We start from the raw sequence: 22,157 nt of genomic DNA, 5'->3' as shown, positions 1-22,157 counted from the left end.
TTGTACATAAGAATAACTAGAATCCGTTATATTAACATGCTATAGACAGACATACAGGGTGATTCAAAATTGGCGTCATTCCTCTGGAGGTGTTATCTGGGGGTGTCTTGGGAGTACAGAAAAAATAGTAAAAGAAATTAATTGTCATTAAAAACTGAGAAATAAAAATAAAAATAAAATAAATAAAAATATTTATTAAATAAATATTTAATAATAATACATAAAAAATAATATAAAAAAAGGATCGAGTTACAGTCCCTAGCAAGAGAGTTCATTAATTGATCTATAATTTACATATTTTGTCTTGAGTTTGTTTAAATAAGAATTTATTGAAGATATTTGTTAGTTCAATAAATTATTGGTAGTTTCATGAACATTTTTGACTCCAACTCGATCCTTTCGGTGTATAATTGTATTCGATTCGATTTTGTAGTTATCTTTGGTGTTTTCGACATAGTTTAATACATGGTGAATGGCTTTGTGAAAACTCTGGCCACCTTAACAAAAAGCATTACAAAATTCGTCCACTTTTTTTAAATTCTATTTTAAGAGCTTATTAAAGTTGCAAAGACCGCAAGCGTAATAAGTTTTAACACAAAATAGCTCGTAAATCACACTATCAACACGAATTCAGCAAATGTTCATATTTCCCCAATTTTCCTCACCCCCACTGCGAGAATCAGATGTAGAGTCCCAAGTAAGGCGGTCTTCTCGTATTATATGCAATGAAAGCATAGGAATGTTTGCCCAACTTGCATAACTTGTAATGCTCCTTGTGTTATTAATTATCAATACTTGATGAAACTTACTTACTACAAAATGAAGCTCGAATCAGAGTACCATAGTGAATTTGAATAATCTGTTTAGAAAATGCTATGTTCAATATGTTCTACAATCCTGTCTCGAAATATAACCTTTCACGTTCATAGCATGAGAAACGATAGGACTTAAAATCTCAATCGAAATACATTTCCAAAATGTTGGAAAATCCCGCCATACAGTAAAAAGCAACAAAACTGCATGTATTAGATAAAATTCATTTAATTGACTATTAGAAATTAAAAATGGCAGAACTCATGCTTAGTGCACATGTTTTATTCAGATTCCTCTTCTGATGAGTCTTCTTCTTCGGCCTCTTGCAACCACTCCACAAAACGGTTTACTTGACTCCACATTTTGGATTCCGGACTAACATTGGCAAACCATTTCAGTATGGCATCTTCACTCAAATAATCCTTCTCATACAAGTATTTTACCACAAAAATTGCCCATTTGTCTGATAATGGCTCGCCCGATTCAGCGACGTCCTACAATTTCAATAACTCAACAAAAATATGCTATGAATAAAAATGACTCACCTCAACAGCTTGAAGACAGTCGCCCATTGAACTCTGCGATTTAATGTAGTTTTTTAGAACTGGAGTAAAGTAGTTCAATAATTGGGCAAACTTAGAAAAATATTGCCCACCGGTAGGTAACTTATACGACATTATCAAAATGGCTTTGATCACGTAGTAGTTTACCTAGAAAATATAAAATATACGTCTGAACTGATTCTAGTACATTCCTTAAATTATTTGCTTTTCAATTTATTTTCAAAAATGTATTCTATAAAGCAAGGTTTCCCAAACTTTTTGGATAACGGAACAGTTTCCCAAACCCAGAAATGTTTGAACGGAACACTTGCTTTATTTTAAAACCTAAAAAAGGTTACGATATTTTTCATGGGGCCCAGATAAGGGCGTATGAAATGTTAAACAAATGTTTTCGCGGAACACATGTTAGGAACATCTGCTGTAAAGCATTCAATTGAACATTGCATAGTTTCGCTAAATTCCGTGTACTTAAAAAGATTTGTTTATACACCAGAGAGGGTTGAAGGAAAAACTGCATAGATACGCTTTTTCTCATTAACTGGAGCAGCATTTTTTCTGTAAAATAAACGTAAAAACTTACTTCTTCCAGTGTAATATTGTATGCATAACGTGAAGAGTTGACTTCTAAAATCAAATTATCACATAGTAGTTTATCCTCGAATCCACGAGCCAAACTATCTATTACTTCTGTGAAGAACACTGAAATAAAATATAGCCCCTAGTATTTAGACCTATTTTCCACAAAAAATGTTCACCTTTAGTGTCATCAAGCGGAGGAGAGTCGGATCGTGACAGAACATCGCTATCACTAAGTTCCTCCTCAGTTTCGTATTCTGTGTCAGATGTCGCATCATAAAAGTGCAACCTTGACAGTCTCTTAGCTAATATTTTATCCATTTCCAGGTCTTCCTCGTCTTCATCTGCACGCAGTCTATAAGCTGCGTCGCCAAGCTTATCTTCAGGTTGAGCTAAATCTTCAATAAACAGTCATTTTAAAGAGTTGTAAGCATTACTTTAGCTAAAATTTTCAAATAATTTACCATATTCGGATTCGGTGGCTTGGACTAAAGTATTTTCAATCAAGCTATTTTCATTGATCACGACGCCTTTACCCAAAACCGATCCTACGGTAACTTTGGCACCTTTCTTAATTAAACAATCAGAACCAATAACGCTTAAAGATACTATCGCACTATCTTCAATGTGTGTGTTTTCAAAAATAAAGGCATCCTGGATAGTGACCTTTTCTCCTATCACTACATTTGGACCTACAATGCACCTACATAAAATTGCCGATAAAGCAACTTTTGAAGTAGGTGATACAATGGACTCGTTTGGCACCAATCTGCTCCTAGAAATTAAATATTACATAATATGTTCAAATGTTTTCCTAAGCATAATATTAGCCGGCAATGAACATTTTGATTGAACATATTTATGTTGCTTGTACCGTTTAGATGATGGAGTGAGCGGATAAATCCAATTGTCTTTCAGTTCCATGCTGAAAATAAAATAAAACACCTCAGAACTTTGTTGTCTGTTAACAAATACTATCATAAATTTAAAAAATATGTAATTTACCTAATTGACTGATAAGATCGCCAATTATGGACAGATGCTGCATAATTACTGCCCTTTAAAATATGAGAATAGATAGTGCTTCCCAAAATATCCTCATTTATTAATAAGCCCCGAACAAAATCGTCTTTAGTTTGAAAGTCAAAATTATCAATAAACAGTGGCAGTACGGAGGAAGAACAAATGGTAATATGTGTATCTCTGATGTCATGGCGAATAGAAACAACTGGGTTCTCTAAAAAGATTTCCTGAAAATAAAAATGCAAAAACCAGTGCATCAAGATCTATGAATATGCTATTGGGTGTACCAAACTTAAATATATGGCACAATAAACGTGCCTGGTTTTGTACTACATTTCGGAGATTCTACACATCGGAGATTTCAAACTTAATTCAAACGAAATTATTTTTTTAGCAACTTTATGACCGCTAATAACCATTTTTCTATGTGCCAGTGGTGTAACTTTTTGGGTCGAGTGGAATTATTTTGCCCCTGGATTTTAATTAAGAGTATCTTTTTACCACAGAAAACAATGTCCTTTCAAATTGCCTAATTTATTTCTCTTGTAAATGGTATGGTCAAAATAATCCCAAACAACTGCAGAATACACGTCTCTGAAACACGAAACAAGTAAAAATTATAAAACAGCTATAAGCAGTTCTGCTTAAATGTGTACAAAAGTTCAGCTCCCGATAATTGCCAAAATTATATTCAATACAGTTTCGTTCTGTTCTTCAACTTATATCACTTAACTGAGTCGGCATGTATTTTGGATGAAACTATTTAAAAAATTGCTTTAGTAATAACTTACCAAAGGAATGTCAACCCTCTTATCGTTGCTTCTTTTGGTTTTTTTGTGAAATAATACTCTATTTTTTTGCGAAAGAGCAACACAAACTTCATCTTCGGGCGACAAACTTGTGTGTCCAGAACCGCATTCTTGAAATACTAATGTCATTGCAGTGCCTTTGTCCGCTTTACATTGAGCACTATATTCATTAAAAGAATAAAAAAAACAATTGGAATTAGTTTTCATTCAAGAAAAACACTTTAAATGCAACCAGTTCCCACCTATGCCTCTTTAGTAAAGGTAATAATGAAATATTGGACACTACGCCTGGTTCCAATAAAATAAAATCGCCTCTGATATGCCCTTTAGCATCTAAGTCTCGTAAACAATCACCAAATGAACGACAACTCTCAGATACTATTAGGTGTACTTTCATGGATAACGTCCATCCCACAGCCTCTTCCATGCATTTTCTAAAATCAACAATAAATTATTAAGGTGGATATAATTATCAATAAAGTAGTTAATAAGTACAAAAGCGCATTCCCAGATACACGAAGTAAAGCTGATTGCTTGCTTTATTAAATTGACCTATCTTCAATAAAGAAATTGTATGGTTTTATATGACTTGCTTTATCAAATTATGTCGTACATCTGAAATACGATTCCACTAAAACAATCTATATGAAACCCTTCAACCAAAAGCAATTTTAAATTTAAAAACTTTGTAGATTTATTTTGTAGAACGTGTGCAATTTTTAGCTGATTCCCATAGACTTACATTTAAATTGTAACTGAGGAACTAAACGAGTTAGGAAGTTGAAAATTTGTCTTTTGTCTGAAGTTACTCTCCAATAAACTAAGAAACGTACAGAATTTCAGCCTTGTAGCTCGGTGCGATCATGGTTAAATTTGGAGTTTTTATAGGACAGACAAATATTCATTTTTATATATACAGAAGATGAATAATAATTAAAACTTCGCATAATAACGCCGATTTAATTGTTTGGTTACTTACTTTATATGAGCTTTTATTTTGGCAGCATGCTTGCAGCAAAAAAGAAAGGTTTCGTCAATACCTCCAAGTGACAAAAATTCAAGTGTATAATCAATCAGGGGCTTGTTCGCAAGTGGGAATAAACTCTGAAACGAAATGGGAATTTTCAGTATAAAAGTTACATTATATGTAGACCTGTCCGCGTTTAAAATATGAGCATTTAAAAAAGTAAAAATTACGATTTAGCGGATATAGACCAAATCTAGATAAAATAAAATATTTTACAAAAAAAAACACTTTATTCGATCGTAATCGAATTTTTATGATTGATATAGATGCAAACCGTAGATGTATATCTCTTATACAAGGTGTTCTAGTTTACTTTATAAATGATTTACCACTCTAAAAATTATTTACAGGATGTAAATAATTACAGTACATAGGGTGTGTGGTGTTTATGGGGTATCGTACATGGTATGCGGTATTCCTTTTTACCAAATATTAAAATACTTGTGTCTATTTTTTTACAAACTTCTTGTTGGGTATTTCGCCTCAAACATTTTCGTCTTTAAAAAAGACAGAATTTCCTCACGTCTTTTATTACAGATTGATAAATACAGTCTTATTTTGCAATAAGAAAATAAGAAAAAAGAAAAAAAAATTTGAGACGAAATACCCAACAAGAAGTTTGTAAAAAAATAAATCCGCCTCAGCAATATAGAACTTATCTACTTGTGTCTACTTAATTAAGTTCGCACCATATGGGAAACTTTTTTATTATTAATTTTATGAAAAAAAGTTTATTCTTCATAAAAATTCTACTTAGTCCAAACCCTAAAATACAACCATCTGATATTATTTTTTTAGTAGTATACGAGGTATTTCAGAAATAATAAATTTTGCTCAAGAATAGAGTTGTAGTTTTTTATTGAAATTTCGAAAATTGGTATTAAGAAAAGTTAATCAAAATTAAACACTATTCAAATATGCAATTACATCCAATTACAGAAAAAAAATAAATATTTTTTTTAAATATAATTTTTCGTTTTTAACTACAACAATGCAAAATAATTTTTAAACGGTAGAAAGTCCCGTGTTCAATTTTGTAGACATCGTATCGACAAAATGGTGAATGTTTTGTTGAAAATGAAGTTTTCCAGTATACGCACTTTACAGGTAATTTTTTAAAACTATTCTTTGTGTCATTCTACATAAAAATCTATCTTGCTCTTTTTTGGCACGAAAAGTGGTTTGGACTATGGCAATTCCAGAAGAAGTCTGCAAAGCCAGAAAACAAATTATTGTTTGTGTTGTTTGTAATATGTTACTATGTATGTATATACATTTATAAAAACTTCCCTTCTATTATCTATCCATGTTCTCAAGGGTTTACCAAAAAGAAACAATAGAGTGCTGTGTGTCGTTCCTTATATTTTAAAAGGTGTTTCTATGTATTGAAATAATCCATAACGATCTGATAAACTTATCAAAAAATAGTTTAAGCCCTATTGGAGAGAAATGGGGAACTTTGGAAGATGTGTTTTTCCTAATATTCTCTAAACGGTGTACGATCAAACTATGAAATTTTCTATTCAATAAGTGCAATAAGCGGATATGGAAGGACTTTTTTTGTTAATATCTAGATTTTAGTCAGATGCTTTACCTACAAATGTGTGTCTATGTAAATGTTGCCCCAGCTGAATTAAAAGGTGCGAGTTGAGTGATTTGATTTAAAGCCAAATTGGTTTTGGAGAATATGTTGGCTTGCGAGTCTATAAAGCATATATTTAAGTGATTACTCTTATGTGGCAAATTCCCAAAAGAGTGGGAAGAGTGAGAAAAACATTCATCAAATCAAAATATAAATAAGCAGATCTTACGACTTTGCTCTGTTAATAACGCAAGAAACTGCTATACCTGTTATAAATAATACTGTTAAAATTATGAAACCATACTTGACACACACACATGCTTACCAGTGGAATATCATTGGAAATAGGTACAAACTCATTCTCGAATGTATCCGCTATAAGAACAGCTTGCTTATAACTTTCCGTCGACATAATTTCCCTTTTCTTCGACATATTAATATATAAAAATATTTATAATATGTAAATAAAATTTCAGAAACTCCTCTTAACTACTGTAACAGTGTGAGGTTATGTCTAATCTAACTGTAAATTAGTAGTTCCCAGAGACAAAGTTGTCTAGTAGTTGAAGTAGTTCTTATTGTTAATCATAATCCGTTTTGAAAGAATTTGGAAATACATCTGTGATTTTTTGTAATAAAACCAAAATTTGTCCATGATGCTAAAAATACTTTCCTCAATTTCCACAGTTTTAACTGATTAAATTCTCCTTTCGAAAAAGCACTAAAAGTATTTAATAATTAGATTTTAGGGCGTGGTTCATAAATCAGAACTATTTGGCTCTATAGCAACTGAGCTCTATTCAGCTACGTGCCCTTGTATTTGTTTACATTCGCCTACTCTACAATGTATACAAAACTTCAAAGTTTTGTTTGTATCATACAATACAACAATTTTCAATAAATGCTAATGTTCTAATCTGAGTTTGATATTAACAATGGGATCCGAAAAGGTAATTTATATTATTAAAGGCATTACTATTTGGAAATAATCTGATTTTTTATTTCTTAATTGTATGTTTAGCTGCTATTTCGCTTGGAGCAGCCCCATGGGAATGGGGACATTTTTATATCATGGCAAAAGGGATCTGGGATGTACATGGCTACAACTGGAGTCGACTGCATGGTCAATATATTCGATAGGTATGGGGAAATTATTGAGAGGATTCGTTTGCCGAAGTAAGTAAACTAATTATTTGCAGTTAAGTACCACAAGTCTAAATGCATTTTATTTTAATTATTTAGATTTTGTTGGAATTTTTTGGAGTTAATCTTATTGGAAAAACATACTAAATATATTATTATGAAAGGTTGCTCAGGCGTTTTCGCCACTTTTCCTTCGAGTTTCACATTTTAGGAAATGTTCAAGTGAAAGGTTTCAATTCTTTTGATACTCAAATAAATATACAATCGAGGCAGTACATCCAGTAGGCATTTCATTAAGAAATCTTGGAAAAGTCGAAACTAATACGGATCTGTCCGTTGTGGTCGTCAGGAAAAAAAAATGAGTCAATTGTGTCTTCTTTTTTCTTCTTATGTGCATTGGTTTCATTCCACTGGTGGCGCAATTTGCAATAAACAGAATGAGATTTTAGAGATTGTTTCAGGTTGAAACTGTCCGAAAATATTAGAATCTAAAATACCACTTGTGTGATATTTATTTTAAGCGCATCCGCCAACTTGTTCAATTTACAGTGGCAGGCCCGTAATTGGATTCCGCGAAAGAGCCTTCTGAACTAACTTCCTCTCGCATTTCGAGAAAATAGAGGTGGGATCGACGCCTCCGAATAAGTAGTTGAAATTGCGAGATCGCTATTCGAGTATTTCAGGTCAGATTGCTATTCCAATTTTACTACTGAATCTCGCGACCCAAAATATTCTTTAGTAATTGTTATTATATTACTATCTTTCCTGGGTTTCAGTCAAAGCGTGAAGTAAAAATTTTGAAACATCGTTTATTTCATCACGTTTCTCATTACATTACATTTTTTCAAGAAGGCCTAAAAGGACGTTAATTTTGACCAATCATGAGGTAAGTTTTTCCGATGTTTTCCTCTCCCGCAAGGAAGAATTTTTTCCCTCAAAAACTGATGAATGTTTTAGCACTTTGTAAATTGTACATTTTATACAACATGTTTTAATTGTGGTGTTTGTAGTTTGTGTAAAATTTTAAATCTGATGATGGCGCTGTTGTCTCGCCGAAACGTAATGAAATAAACGATCAGGAAAATAAATCAGAATAATTCTGAAGTAATGTAAATTTTACAAAACTAATACGTAAAATTGAATTGTTGCAGCCTATGTACAAGTTTCAGTTGGGATTGTGATGGCGATTTATTGGGAGTCGTAAGCCAGTCCCAATTGATGATATGGGACGCGAATGCTACTAAAAAGAACATAATTGATGTAGGCCTAAAAGATTACATGTCGTGTTTAGTGTGGGCAAAAACTGGCCCTGTATTAGCAGTTGGAACTATGAAAGGAAACGTCTCTATTTATAATCATGATACTTCTAAGTAAGGCTTTTAACTCGAAACTCGATAATAATGGTCAAATATGAAATTTTATGTAGGAGAATACCAATTATTGGCAAGCATACGAAAAAAATTACCTGCGGCGCTTGGAATAGGGATAATCTTCTCGCTCTTGGTTCTGAGGATAAAACAATTTCAGTTAGTAATATTGAAGGAGACACATTAAAAATAATCAACCTAAGGGCCGAACCATCAGATTTACAATTTTCCGAAATAAAACTGGATGAAAGAGTTGGAGGTGAAAATACTGTAAGTCCCAGTTGCATTAATTAAGACACGTCCATTTAGAGATGTTTTGCTTTGTAAACTATTTATTAATTACCTGTAATTAATTTTATTATGTATGCTACTAAAAATAACAGGGCTAAACACCAGACTAAACACAGCGTAAAATATTGAATATATAAATAATTGCAGATCAGTGCTGTGGTTGGGAGGCGAACTCTCTACTTATATAAATTGCTGGATCCGGATAATCCTTTCGAGCTAGCCTTCCAACAGCATTATGGTTCGATAGTTACCTATAAATGGTACGGAGACGGGTACATGCTGATAGGATTTTCCGCAGGATTTTTTATTTCCATATCCACTCATATCAAAGAAGTTGGACAAGAACTGTTTCAAATCAGGAACCACAAAAATATACTAACTGATATATCAATTTGTGAGGCTGTGGGAAAAGCAGCGTCTTGTGGTGATAACAAGTGCGTATGGTTTAATATTTTTCCAAATTAACGCGGTCTGAAAGTAATCCATTCTAGTGTGAAAATTCATGACTTATCGAATCTTCAAGAAACGTCTAGTGTTTTAAGTTTGCCCCAAGAATCGGGATTAGAACGAATTTCGTGGAGCTCTGATGGTCAGTTGCTTGCTGTTATTACTAGGGGTGGATCGGTCAATGTTTACATATCTCATATGCAACTTCTCAGCTCTGTGTGTCCTCCGCGAGTCGCCATTCTGTCAAGCTTAACAGAAGTTAGTCTTTACAGTTATAGCTCTGATAATAAGGTAAAATGCGATTTAAACTCACCATATCGGTTTGCATAATTTATTTCATTTAACAGCAAAAGTTGAAACCAGTTTTTGTCAACTTACCAATCGAACCTTCATTTATTGGTGTTGGTCAATTTCATATGGCTGCCGGTATGAATAACAGGATTTGGTTTTATGACTTGACAAAGTCTCAGCCAGGCTCAGAGGATATGCCTTTGAGTTTAAGCGACCGGCAGTATTTAGGAGCTGTAACTAGCGTAAAGCTTAATCCGGAATACGCGTCTGTTCTTTTTGAAGGAAAAATCCAACTGCACATGGTAAGTGTGTTACCTTGCTATAATTATTATCGACGTTATTTAATAACATGTTTGCAGATTGAACAACCTGATCTTTGCCATGAAGACCGCGAATCAATGATGTTTCCAGAAGCTTTAAATCAAAATCTAGTCATTACTTGCCATGACCTTACTACGGATTTTTTAGTATATGGTACTGATATGGGTCATATAATTTACTTTCATATAGAAGAGTGGTCGAAAGCAATAGAATACAAACATAATATTGGAATAAGTAATATTTATGTAGATCCCGCAGGCACAAGGTTGGTTCTTATAGATGGAAAAGGTCTTGGATACGTGTATAACGGGGTAAGTGTACACGAAAGGATTTATACAGTTATTCAGGTTTATTTTGTTATATCTGTGCTATTAGGTTTCTTTGTATTTGCAAAATTTTATTATTCTGGAAAATATTGGAAAAATATATATTTACTCTCATTGTACTTATTGATGAGCAAAGCAAGACCAAGACTGCAAGGCGAAGACGCTCATCGCTAATTGCACTTAAGCTCTGTTTTAGAAGGTTTACATACATTTAAAAGATAATTCATATTATGAACTTATTGCTTCAGGTTACCAATGAGCTAATACCTATACCAAATATTCCAAGTAAAGTGAACGGTGTCACATGGGACAGTAATATTTGTGATAGAAACATTTTCATTATTTACGATGACAATGATATACATACTTATTTATATATAAAATTACACATTGATGGTAAGTCAAGTGTTTTGAATTAAAAATATTTTTGTTGAGGATTTATGTGCTTTCTGTTATTTTATAAGCCTAATTTTAGGAACACGAGTTAAAAAAATTGGTGAAACTGTTCTGGTGTCAAAACAGATCCCATTAATAATGTATCAGGGAGAAGTTATGTGTGCAACATCTAATGCTCAACTGTCTCAATTAAATCTTACTACTCACGACAGTTCCCAAGTGGGAATGATACTGGAAAGAGACAAAAATGTCACGGAATCCAATTTTTTTAAACAGTTAGCACTACACAGGTGCGTTTTAAATGATGTGAAAATATTTAAAAATCAACCTAAAATTCAACATTTTTAGGTTTCAGTCCGCTTTTAAAACATGCCAACATTTAAACTCAAAAGATTTGTTATTGTTATTAGCTGAAGAATGCCTCAGGTGTCTTGATTTTGATACAGGTGGGTGGAAAACTAACACAAGTTTTATGAAACATAAAAAAATTACTTTGTTTGATAATAAGTCAAGTCTAAGTCAATACTGAACCTTCCAGCGTATTTTGTCGAATAGTCGAATTGAAAAACACTTTAAACCCATTTATTCAGATTTCAATTAGAATAGTAGTTCTTGAATTAAATTACAATTGAAACTACAATTATCAACCGCTAATAAATATTTGTTCGCAGCTATTCAGATTTATAGCAGAATAGATGATGTGTCAATGGTATTGTGTCTCCAGAGCGTTTTAGATATTGAAGATTGGAAGTTACTGTTTGGTTACACCGCTATGTTTCTAAACGAATACGAGAAAGCACAAGCTTGGTTCTTAAAATCGAATCAACCTTTACTTGCTTTAGAAATGAGACGTGATTTATTACAGTGGGAAGAAGCACTACGGTTGGCTAAAAAAATGGCTCCCGAACAGGTCTGCATGATATCCCGGGAATATGCACAGCAATTAGAATTTTTGTAGGTAGATTTATTACTTATTGTTTTGGTAGATTTATATAAAACCTTTTGCAATCTAATGTTTTGTCTTGTCCGAAATATTTAGAGGGAGTTACAGTGAGTCGTTGGTTCACTATGAGAAAGCCTTGCAAGAAAACTTGAGCGCCGAACACACATTCACGTGCAAGGCTGGAATTGCACGAACAACTTTACATTGTGGAAATTATCGTCATGGCATTAGCATAGCTATGGAATTGGACCACAAGCAATTGCTTAGAGAATGTGCCGAAATACTTGATAAAAAAAAGCAAGTTGCTGAAGCTGCAATGCTGTATGAAAAGTGTGATCAGGTAAAACAAGACACCACTTCTTCATTACGTAGTGTAACCATTTGGAACTACTTTGCAGTTTGACAAAGCTGCATCGAATCATATACTGCTAAAAAATTGGAAGACAGTCGGCGAGTTGTTGCCTAATGTAACATCCAATAGAATCTACCTACAGTATGCTAAAGCTAAAGAAGCAGAAGGGCAATTTGAAAATGCTGTTAAAGCCTATGAAAAAGCGAGAGATTATGACTCAATGATTAGACTACATTTAGATCATTTGAACAATCCTGAAGTCGCCGTTGAAATTGTTCAAGAAACAAAGAGCGTTGAAGGAGCTAAACTAGTTGCTATGTAAGTAATTCCTAACTGTTACAGATAGGACAAATAACTTATTCGACTTGGCTGATAGTGATAGTTGATTGCGTGAACGTACGTTTATCATTTCTCGTTAAAAGTATACTGATTAGATGATTTTCTAGGTTTTTCCAAAAACTGAATGACATGTCGTCCGCAATCAAATTTTTGGTTCTATCAAAATGCATAGACGATGCTTTTGAGTTAGCCAAGAAAAATGGAAAACTTGAGCTTTATGGTGAGGTGCTTCTCAATAGTTTTACTGAGGATGAAATAAAACCTAAAGATTTTGCAAATATTGCTCAATATTTTGAAAATGAACGCGACTCTTTTTTGTCTGGAAAATATTGGTTTCACGCCAAAGAATATCAGAAGGTACTACCTGCCATTGCAAATTTTACTACTTATTTACGTAATTTTTGAATCACAGGCAATGAAACACCTGCTTACTGCTGCAAAATCCAACTCTAAAGAAAAGGAAGCTATAACAGTGGCAATTGATGTAGTTGCTTCTTCAAAAGACCAGTCGCTTGCCCAAATTCTTATCGAGTTTTTAATTGGAGATTCGGATGGCTTTCCAAAGGATCCTAAGTATTTGTTCAGATTATATATGGCAAGAAAACAGTACAAAGAAGCATCTAAATCAGCATTGATAATCGCGAACGAAGAGCAGATTAATGGATTTTACAGGTATTGACTACATTGTGCCATTTGCTAGGAATTTAATACTGATATTAAATACGTTTTGAATGTATTAGATTGTTTCGTATGCCCTTTTTTACAGGAATGCACATGATGTCCTATTTGCAATGTACCAAGAACTTAAGCAAAACAGCATTACCATTCCTTTAGAGATGTATACGAATTTGATGCTGTTACATAGTTATATCTTAGTGAGGCTTCATGTGAAAAGGGGAGATCACACGAAAGGCGCGCGATTGCTTATAAGGGTTGCGAATAATATATCTAAGTTTCCTTCTCGTAAGTACTGCAGACAGTGTAATTTTATTGCGGTAAATTAATTCAATCAATTTTAGACATTGTTCCCATTTTAACGTCAACCGTAATAGAATGCCACAGAGCAGGATTGAGACATGCGGCATATAAGTTCGCAACTGATCTAATGAATCCCGAATATAGAAAGCAGGTGGGTTGAGTAGGCTGGCTTAGATCAATAATGCGAGATTTTACGTTCGTAATAATTGATAGGTTGATAAGAAATACGCAAAGAAAATTGAAGCAGTGGTTCGCAAGCCGCCAAAAACTGGAAAAGATGGTGAAGAAGCTGGAGATCCATTGGAATCAACCAGTCCATGTCCATACTGCGAGAAAATGTTACCGGAAAGTGAAATAAACTGCAACAATTGCAAAAATAATCTGCCCTTTTGCATTGCAACGGTAAGTGTACTGTGGTTATGCAAAGTTCAATCTAATAATTTTTACGGACTGTTCCATAAGCCCTAAGCAATTGTGTATGGGGGCATGTTTTTGCAGCATTAAATAAAATGTTAATGTGAATGTTTCGTACTGTTTCAAGTGAATCATTTGAAAATATTAGTATATGTGTATTTGCATATTCTATAAACATTTACGATATGAATGTCGCATCTAAATATTTTTTTAAACAGAATTAGAAGCATGATAATCAGAAAAATGAGACGTACAGTTGGTGACTGTACTGTATTTTATTAAATACGTGAAATATATGTACAATGTATGTCACAAACTTGTTTTAATTTGACAATTTAATTAATTTCTTTATAAATCGTGTTCATCGGTTTTCCTAATCTCTCAGGTACTGTTTTTGTTGATCGTCCTTCACCGATTCATCTAATTATTTTAGTTTTTACAAATAATTTTGAATGTTTGTCTACTATTACGATAATCGTCTACATTTATGTGTCGCCGACTGTACATCTTAGACGTCTTAGTTTCGTGAAAGAAATCTGGCCGGACTTTTTTCTCTACTGAGTACTCTAAAACTATTTCTTAAGGTGTTCTGTTTACATATTGGCCAGTTTCATATTAGTTTTAGGCTTAAGTTTTTTTTTAATTTGGATAGAAAAATGTAAATACATACACGGTGAGTTTTTTTCGATAACTAGTACAGGTACAGCTCGAAAATTACGAATTCGAGTTTAGAATGTGTTCTACTCAAAACCAATTTTATGTTTCTAAAATTTGACAGCTGTCAGGAGATATGTGAAAAAAACTGATTTATGGCAGATTTTTAAATGACTCTTAGTTCTGTCAATATTAATCTGACAGGAAAACATTAAATAAAAAGTTGTAGAAAATTGCATTCCAAAGAACATGGCTTGACACATTTCTACAAATTAACTGTCATTTTTGACTATGTCACAAAGTTTTTTAAATGGCAACCATATTTGATTATGTCTTTATGAAATAGAGCATTTTATTAAGATTTCAGTAATATATATCACATCGTTAGGTTTTCTCGAAAATGAAGTGTCTGTGGCATGCAACAGTGTTTCCATAGCAACAAATGATAACCACAACTTTCATTTATTTGACACTTGTTTTGTTGACATTGGTGTTTGTGGTTTGTTTTGTTTCGTTCTAATCAACTTTTGCAAGATTTTAAAGAAATAGAAACAGATCGAAAAGTGTGTATGTATTGTTTTATGCTTGTCATCAACTCCAATAAATAAACAAATCTGACAAGTCTCAACTGTCACTGGACAACGAGTAATTTGACGTTTCGCAGCGCCACCATCGGTAGTTGAAATGGCGAATTTCCTACAACTTTTCTATTTAATATTTTCTTGTCAGATGAAGACTGAACTAGGAGTTATTTAAAAATCTGTCATAAATTAGTTTTATTTATTATCTCTTGAACCCTATCACATTTTGAAAAAAGAAAATTAGTTTCAAGTAGAGCATTGAAAACTTCAATTTTTTTGTCCGTTTAACCTTTCTCGTATCTGCTGTAGTTTCTAAGATCCTAGTCATCGAAAAAAAGTCACCCTGTATATAAAAATTCTGATTCAAGTTATGGTCCATCATGAATAGTTTCAATGGCGTAGCAATTATTATTTTAGGGCCGTCACATAACTACCAGCGGGCTCACATGTTGCCCGAATTGTGAATTTCCAGCTTTCTGGAATGATTTTCTCGAGTAAGTATAATTATTCTTTGCTTTCAGTAGTTGAACTGTTTTTTTGTGATATTGATCATGATTTCTAAATGCTAATGCATTTATCGGTAGCTTCATGAGTGTTTATTTAGTTTGCACTTTATCTAAAAAGTGCAAACAAAGGGAATGTGGCAAATATATTATTTGTTGTACCTCAATAGAAAAAGTAATATTTAACTCTATAATAATGTTTCCAGAGTTCTGAAAAGCGAAGCTTCTTGCCCAATGTGCTCTGAGCCAGTAGATGAAAATCGCTTAGTTCAATTACAGGATATCAAGGAGTATTTAAATATAGAATAATTTTTTTATACTAACTTAATAGTGTTACTAGTTCCATGATCTCACCCATTTTGTTGCAAATCTTTTGCTGTTATTTTTTCCGTTGTTATCTTTATAAATGTATTATTTATTGAATAATTTATATTAGTTAAAATAAATGCAATATATAAATTAGTGTTTTTTGCTACATTTTCACTTAGTTTTATCTCCATCGAAGTTGCAAGTTTGGGAGTCGTGCTTTCAAATATTTTATTCCACGCGAATACATCCTTGCCATAATAATATTGAGAGCTTGGAATTTAATGTGTGGTTAAAATAGCTACAATTTATATTGTTTCTTTGTACACATTGACAAGACTCTTGAACTTTCTGTTATTCACATTTTAATCAACTTTTTCACATTGACGCACGAGCTACAATCGTGAAATCGATTCAGATTACTGATAATGCCCTGTCAACTATTTAAAGTTATTTGTTGCGTTTCTAGTATTAGTTTTGCCAAAATGCAGTACCTGAAAATACAGGTTTTTACAGCTATTCTCTGTATCTCTGCTTCACATGCGGCGGTTACTCTAAAAGTAAATGGTCTTACAGCGGAAGTCGCAAACGATTTAGTGAAATTTAAGTTTAAAAAAGACGCATCAATTTCTAGTTTATATGTAGGCGGTGAAAATGTTGTATCAGGTGCGGATAGAAGTTTTTACCTTGATTGGACTGGAACTGGTGTGTAACTTCAGCATATCTAGCAAAGTACTTTAATTATAGAATTTCTTTGAGGTGGTGAAATAAGGCTGAAACCCAGTAGTATAGAAATTGTGCAGCAGACTGATTCAATAGCACATTTCTATTGGGTGCAGCAGAGCACCAGAGCTGATGATGCTTTCGATATTGAATTGCATTATATTCTTGAAGAAAATCTGAGCGGCATATATTCTTATGTGAAATACAGTAATGACAAAGCGAGTAACATTTCCTTTGGAGAAACCAGAATGGTAGTTAACTATGCAGGAATTTAATACGCTTTAGTCGAAAATATGTGACATTTTAGATTTATCGGTTTAACCCATCGATATTCACCAATGGGGCGAATCAAGTTTATTCACATCGTTTGCCAACGAAAAATGAAATTACACATTCCCAAACTGTTCAGGATTCTACGTATAAGTTTTCCAACGGAACATACTTCTCAAAGTATGATTATGCTGTGTATATTCGAGAGACTCAGTATCAGGGAGTATTTGGAAATGACTATGGGGCATTTGTTATATCGCCTAGTAGAGAATATCACGGTAATGTATCAGGAAATTATAATTATTGTTAAAAAACTGTTTAGTATTCATCTATTTAGGTGGTGGTGCAATGAAGCAAGATCTAACAGTTCACCAGTATTCGTTGGTTGCTAATTATTTCCTAAGTGCCCACTTTGGATCCGCATCTTTTAATGCTTTTCCCGGCTGGACCCATATTTACGGTCCATTTTTGATTTATTTTCCTTCGGGCAACGATGAGCAAATTTTGAATGCCGTTGAAGCGCAAGTAACCATTGAGCAGGAAAAATGGCCGTATAGTTTTGTGAATGATAATGACTATCCCTTGATAAGGTAGATAAGTGCAGGAGTATTTCCAGCTAGGTTTTAGATACTGAAAAGTACTGCATTTTTAGAGGATCTGTAAGTGGGAAAGTAACTGGCCAAACAAAGGCTGCTATTACTTTGTATGATTCAACTGAAGAACAATATGATTTACAACAGCTGGGTTATTTGTACGCTACGACTACTGATGCTAACGGGAATTTTGTTATCAATAATGTACGTCCAGGATTTTATAAAATAGTCGCGTATCCCGTTGCCGGACAAGGTAGCGAGAATTTAGCTGAGCAAACTGTAACAATTACAGCAGGTAAAATTGAAGATTGTGTTATAATAATAAGTACATTAATATTAGTTAGTTCTCAAGTTGAATTGGTTTTTGCTTTTCATTATTTTGCTTGCTTTTCATAATCTCGAAATACAGATCTTGAGAGAAATTGGTCGCAAACAATAAGAATTCTTATAAAGTTGCTATTTTACTTTTTTTCCATGCATATCTACAACGTTGTTACGTGGGCATCGATAATACAATTTGCAGGTGCTTCTGAAATCGTCGATTTTTTTCTACCGGAACCAGAAAATATTCTTTGGGCAATAGGGGAAGCAAATCGCCGTTCTAATGAATTTAACTATGCAGACCAGGATCGAAATTACAAATGGGAATTTGAGCCTCCCGTTGAAAATACTTTCATTGTTGGGGAAAGCGATCCGAGGAATGATTGGTGAGAATATTTTTCATGCAATATAATTGAAAATAGTTTTGAATAAATCCCAATCCGAAAAAGGTGCCTATAGAACTGTTGCAATAAAAGCAAAATCATAAGTCTAAGGTTAGCCATTTCTTCTATCTGAAGAAAAACAATATGTCTACTTAAGTTGTAGGCAGATAGGATTTTTTTATTATTAATTTAAAAAAATCCGTTTAAAAAAGGGAATGGTAAAAATCCTAAAATGCTATTCATCAGATATATATATTTTCCAGAATCTGACTTAAGGTTAAAGTATGTTTTTTTAATTAAATTCAAGAAAAGCGTTTGTCAGAACTGGAGACTACATTCAAATATAGGATTGCATCGATCCATCGGGTAAAGGGAGATTTTAGCATTTTTTCGAAAGTTTTTAATAAAATTATTGATTAAGAAACTCGAAGTTTGTTACGTTTTTAATAACCAAAAAATGCCTATAAATATTTATTTTTGAAATAAAACCAATAAAATATAAAATTACTTATAAAGGAGAAATGAAAAGGTAATGTTAGAAAACTATAAAACTTGATTTTTACAGTAGATTGATGTAACATATTATAAATTCTTATCAACTTTTCATCAGCAACTTTAATTGTCAAATTCATATTTTTTCAAAAATTGTATAAAAGAATGAAATAAGAAGTGTGAAAAAGTGAAGTATATTTTTTGATAAAATCTATATTACAAACGTTTTTCATATGGCTAAAAATTACTTTTTCTTGTTTCGCTTTATTTCGTGATAAGTATGGCTTAATCTGATACTTTCTAAGGCCTTTCAGCTATTCTTGTTTGAAAATATTGTCTGGTTCTTCAATGCTCAGTATCTCTAGAAGCAAATCTAGTTTTTATCATCTGGTAACTCTTCATCTAATAATAAATACTGCAGAAATCATATTTTGTATGGATACAGTGACTCGTAATTAAGGTTCGTTCAATTAAAAGGAAAGCAGATATTTTATTTTAATTTTAGAGAAAGCTATAAAACATGATTTGATATTGAAAATTCTGATCAAGTTTTAATCAGCAACTTTAATTGCTTTTAAGCTATATTCATATTTTTTCAAAAATCTTGTACACTAATAAAAAATTTAATGGGAAGTTTTACACTTGCATTGTAAGTTTCAGTGAAGAATATATTTTGATAAAATATATATTACTTTATCTTATTTCGCTTTATTTCTTGATAAGTTTATTTCTTCATAGGTGCTCTTGTGAAAATATTGTCTGGTTCCTCATTGCTTAGTAATTTTACTTACTTTTACTACTTTACTTACTAGTAGCAACTCGAGTTTACTTCATCTACTAGCTCTTCATCTAATAATAAACACTGCAGAAATCGTATACTAATATGGATGCAATGATTCATAATGTTCGTGCAATTCAAGGGAGAGCAAGTATTTTATTTTAATTTAGAGAAAACTTAAAAACATATATAAAAGATCGGTGTAATGTAAATTTTGATAAACCTTTACACCAGCTATAAATTTGAAAAAAAAAACAACACTGTATAAATAGCGAAGTTAAAATGAGTTACACAAGCAGGATCAGAGTTCGAACGCAAGGCTGCTGCATTTCAAATCATCATCATCATAAACATCTTCACTATCATGCATTTTTTAATTTTATTTATTCACATAACCAATTGTACCTAATTGTAGGTATTACGCTCAGTCTCAACCTGGCACATGGACAATTAAATACCAAGATAACCATGATGGTCATTCTCGAACCCTTCGCTTACCTCTAGCTGCTGCCAGCAAGTCAGTCCTTCTAGTCTCAATTAATGGGAACAACATAGCGCAACTTGAGTTGACAAATGATGCTTCTATTTACCGAAGCGCATTGCAGAGCGGAAGATATCGCTCCGTTATTTTGCCAGTCGAACCTTCACATGTCCTCACAGGCGAAAATACTCTTGATTTAACAGTTCACTCTGGAGCTGTTATGTATGATTGTATAAGCTTGCAAGTAAATGGCTGATTAAGTGTACTTCAAATAAAAAACCTTTTGGGGTGACAATAAATAGTAACACATGTCCACGATATCCCTGGTGTCTCACGGTCAACGTCCATTAGAATATTTCGGGAATTTATGGGATTTGAATCCTGCAAATTTGGATAATGGTATTTTCGAAGACATTATGCGACTTCCGGTTTTACCGGAAGTTGTTTCAAACTTCAAACCCTACATAATGTTTTTACTTGTGTTCCTTTTATTTCCGATAACGTCAATGAAAAGTTTGTCTACCCTACTCTATCCGTTTCTGAGCAAAATATAGATTCTCATAGGCCTGGGTAACACTTTGTAGAGTTGCGCTTCTGAGTTGTTGCCGGTCTCTGAGTTAATAGGTTTTAACTTATCGGTTAATGAGTTATAACTCATTTACCGATGGAGACTGGAATTTTAGCATCTTACAAAAGGTCATCAACTCAAATTCACTGAGTTACCTTCAAGGTTCAAAAAAAACGAGTATTCGAAAAAGACAATAAAGGAGACCAAACTATAAAGACGACGAGTTTTCTTGCAAAATCGATCTCTTAATTTTTTTGCAAAAAAGGATCTTAGTTTGCCAGTTTTTAACAGAGAAATGTTAAGAAAAAACACGTTTTTCTGTTTGGAGAAAGTTTTGTTTAGAAATATTGACCTAAAAGTGAAGAAACCGGAATTTAAAATAAGCCAAATTATTCAGAGTGACGAAGCTGTTAAGGAGGCGAGTGTTAATAAAATTTATTTTATAATTTTTCACAGAAAATACTGAAGACTTAATTTTAACGTATTTTTAAGTGAAACTAAAAAATAATGCGTTTTTTGCGTGGAAAGAATCGCTTGATAAAATCTTTGCTAAAACGCGTTTTCCAAATAATTGAATATAAACTTTCCCTTATTCTCTTCGGGGAAGTTTTTTTGTGAAAAAAAACCCAGAAAAAATTATTAGGGTTTGGTCCAAAATTCGAAGCTGCAAAAGATTCTGGAAGTTTTTTTACAAAGCTGTTAAAAAGGCGAGTGTTCCATTGAAATTTATTTTATAATTTTTCACAGAAAATACCTGAAGATTGTGAGTATTTTTAAGTAAAACTAAAAAATAATGCGCTTTTTTGCGTAGAAACACTAACTGCTAAAACTGGACAGACCTAAAATTTTAAAGAAACTTTAAGAGAGCAATGAGATTGGCGAATTTTCCAAATAATGTTTTATAAACTTTTCCTCGCTGATCGTTTTTTTCAAGATAATTTTAATTACTTTCGCTATAAAACTGAATAAAATTTTGCTGGTTTTTGTGGAAAATTCGAAGCTAAAAATTGTTTTCTAAAATTCCCTACAAAGCGATGAATGAGGAGAATTTTGTATCAAAATTAATTTTGTCATTTTTCGCTGAATAGACCCCATGCCTGTCAGGAAAGAAGAAAAGCATCAGAAAATAATGGTTTTTTGCGCTTTTGATTAAAAACTTAAGTTTTATAATCGGTTTTTGAGAAGACCTTAATGATTTTCGTGAAAAAACGGGAAAAATTTATTTTAGTTTTTGTTCCGAATTAGACACGGAAAAAAGTTTTTGTAAAATTCCTACAAAGCTCTAAATTTATCGTGTAATTTTTCGCGTAAGATCCAGATTGTCAGTATTTTTAAGTGAAACTCTTCAAAATAGAGAGTTTCTGAGTAGAAAGTAAAGCAAGAAAAAAATCAGTCATAACTAAAAGACCACAATTTTTTATTACAGTCTCTCTCAGAGTTTGCCAAATAATGAGTAATAAACTTTCGCTGATCCGATAAAAAAGTATTTCATTTTTGAGCCAA

General features: G+C 32.7%; 3 protein-coding genes across 4 annotated transcripts; 2 read left to right on the top strand and 1 right to left on the bottom strand.

Annotated features, from left to right (window-relative positions):
• Positions 1–1,025: 1,025 nt before the first annotated feature.
• On the bottom strand, positions 1,026–6,922 carry LOC109533229 (translation initiation factor eIF-2B subunit epsilon). 2 transcript variants are annotated; one of them, XM_048661228.1, is made up of 11 exons: positions 6,719–6,922; positions 4,764–4,888; positions 4,027–4,218; positions 3,767–3,944; positions 2,958–3,202; positions 2,827–2,877; positions 2,417–2,727; positions 2,132–2,350; positions 1,957–2,075; positions 1,359–1,523; positions 1,026–1,307 (listed from the first exon to the last, which is right to left on the bottom strand). In XM_048661228.1, exons 1-11 carry the CDS (start codon positions 6,824–6,826, stop codon positions 1,095–1,097), a joined length of 1,926 nt encoding a protein of 641 aa, XP_048517185.1. In that variant the 5' UTR covers positions 6,827–6,922; the 3' UTR covers positions 1,026–1,094. The 2 variants fall into 2 exon arrangements, with proteins under 2 accessions (XP_048517185.1, XP_048517186.1); XM_048661229.1 differs by having other exon boundaries at positions 2,417–2,721.
• On the top strand, positions 6,906–16,164 carry LOC109533226 (WD repeat-containing protein 19). The gene is made up of 21 exons (XM_048661227.1): positions 6,906–7,343; positions 7,415–7,569; positions 8,688–8,906; positions 8,963–9,173; positions 9,342–9,628; positions 9,686–9,932; positions 9,989–10,234; positions 10,292–10,564; positions 10,828–10,975; positions 11,055–11,265; positions 11,324–11,421; positions 11,647–11,929; positions 12,015–12,258; positions 12,317–12,588; positions 12,717–12,966; positions 13,022–13,281; positions 13,376–13,572; positions 13,629–13,738; positions 13,801–13,989; positions 15,654–15,730; positions 15,946–16,164. Exons 1-21 carry the CDS (start codon positions 7,329–7,331, stop codon positions 16,046–16,048), a joined length of 4,095 nt encoding a protein of 1,364 aa, XP_048517184.1. The 5' UTR covers positions 6,906–7,328; the 3' UTR covers positions 16,049–16,164.
• A 237-nt stretch (positions 16,165–16,401) lies between these two features.
• On the top strand, positions 16,402–20,404 carry LOC109544313 (rhamnogalacturonate lyase). The gene is made up of 7 exons (XM_019914416.2): positions 16,402–16,750; positions 16,805–17,019; positions 17,076–17,316; positions 17,376–17,628; positions 17,691–17,926; positions 18,155–18,338; positions 20,021–20,404. The coding sequence occupies exons 1-7, from the start codon at positions 16,474–16,476 to the stop codon at positions 20,340–20,342; spliced, it is 1,728 nt and encodes a 575-aa protein (XP_019769975.2). The 5' UTR covers positions 16,402–16,473; the 3' UTR covers positions 20,343–20,404.
• The last annotated feature ends 1,753 nt before the right edge of the window (positions 20,405–22,157 follow it).

Source organism: Dendroctonus ponderosae, unplaced genomic scaffold (genome assembly GCF_020466585.1).
Source record: "Dendroctonus ponderosae isolate FM_Combo_2020 unplaced genomic scaffold, Dpon_F_20191213v2 Dpon_F_20191213_1, whole genome shotgun sequence".
NCBI classification, from domain to species: domain Eukaryota; kingdom Metazoa; phylum Arthropoda; class Insecta; order Coleoptera; family Curculionidae; genus Dendroctonus; species Dendroctonus ponderosae.
This window is presented reverse-complemented; position numbering and strand designations above follow the sequence as displayed.

Excerpts from the sequence above, each read along its gene's own strand:
- LOC109533229 (XM_048661228.1), bottom strand. The coding sequence starts at position 6,826 with ATGTCGAAGAAAAGGGAAATTATGTCGACGGAAAGTTATAAGCAAGCT. Across the intron at positions 3,945-4,026 it reads CCTTTACTAAAGAGGCATAG|TGCTCAATGTAAAGCGGACA; the intron begins GTGGGAACTGGT and ends TAATGAATATAG. Across the intron at positions 1,524-1,956 it reads ACAATATTACACTGGAAGAA|GTAAACTACTACGTGATCAA; the intron begins GTAAGTTTTTAC and ends TATATTTTCTAG.
- LOC109533226 (XM_048661227.1), top strand. Across the intron at positions 11,266-11,323 it reads AAACAGTTAGCACTACACAG|GTTTCAGTCCGCTTTTAAAA; the intron begins GTGCGTTTTAAA and ends CAACATTTTTAG. Across the intron at positions 12,967-13,021 it reads ACGCCAAAGAATATCAGAAG|GCAATGAAACACCTGCTTAC; the intron begins GTACTACCTGCC and ends TTTGAATCACAG.
- LOC109544313 (XM_019914416.2), top strand. The coding sequence starts at position 16,474 with ATGCCCTGTCAACTATTTAAAGTTATTTGTTGCGTTTCTAGTATTAGT. Across the intron at positions 17,020-17,075 it reads CCTTTGGAGAAACCAGAATG|ATTTATCGGTTTAACCCATC; the intron begins GTAGTTAACTAT and ends GTGACATTTTAG. Across the intron at positions 17,927-18,154 it reads AACTGTAACAATTACAGCAG|GTGCTTCTGAAATCGTCGAT; the intron begins GTAAAATTGAAG and ends TACAATTTGCAG.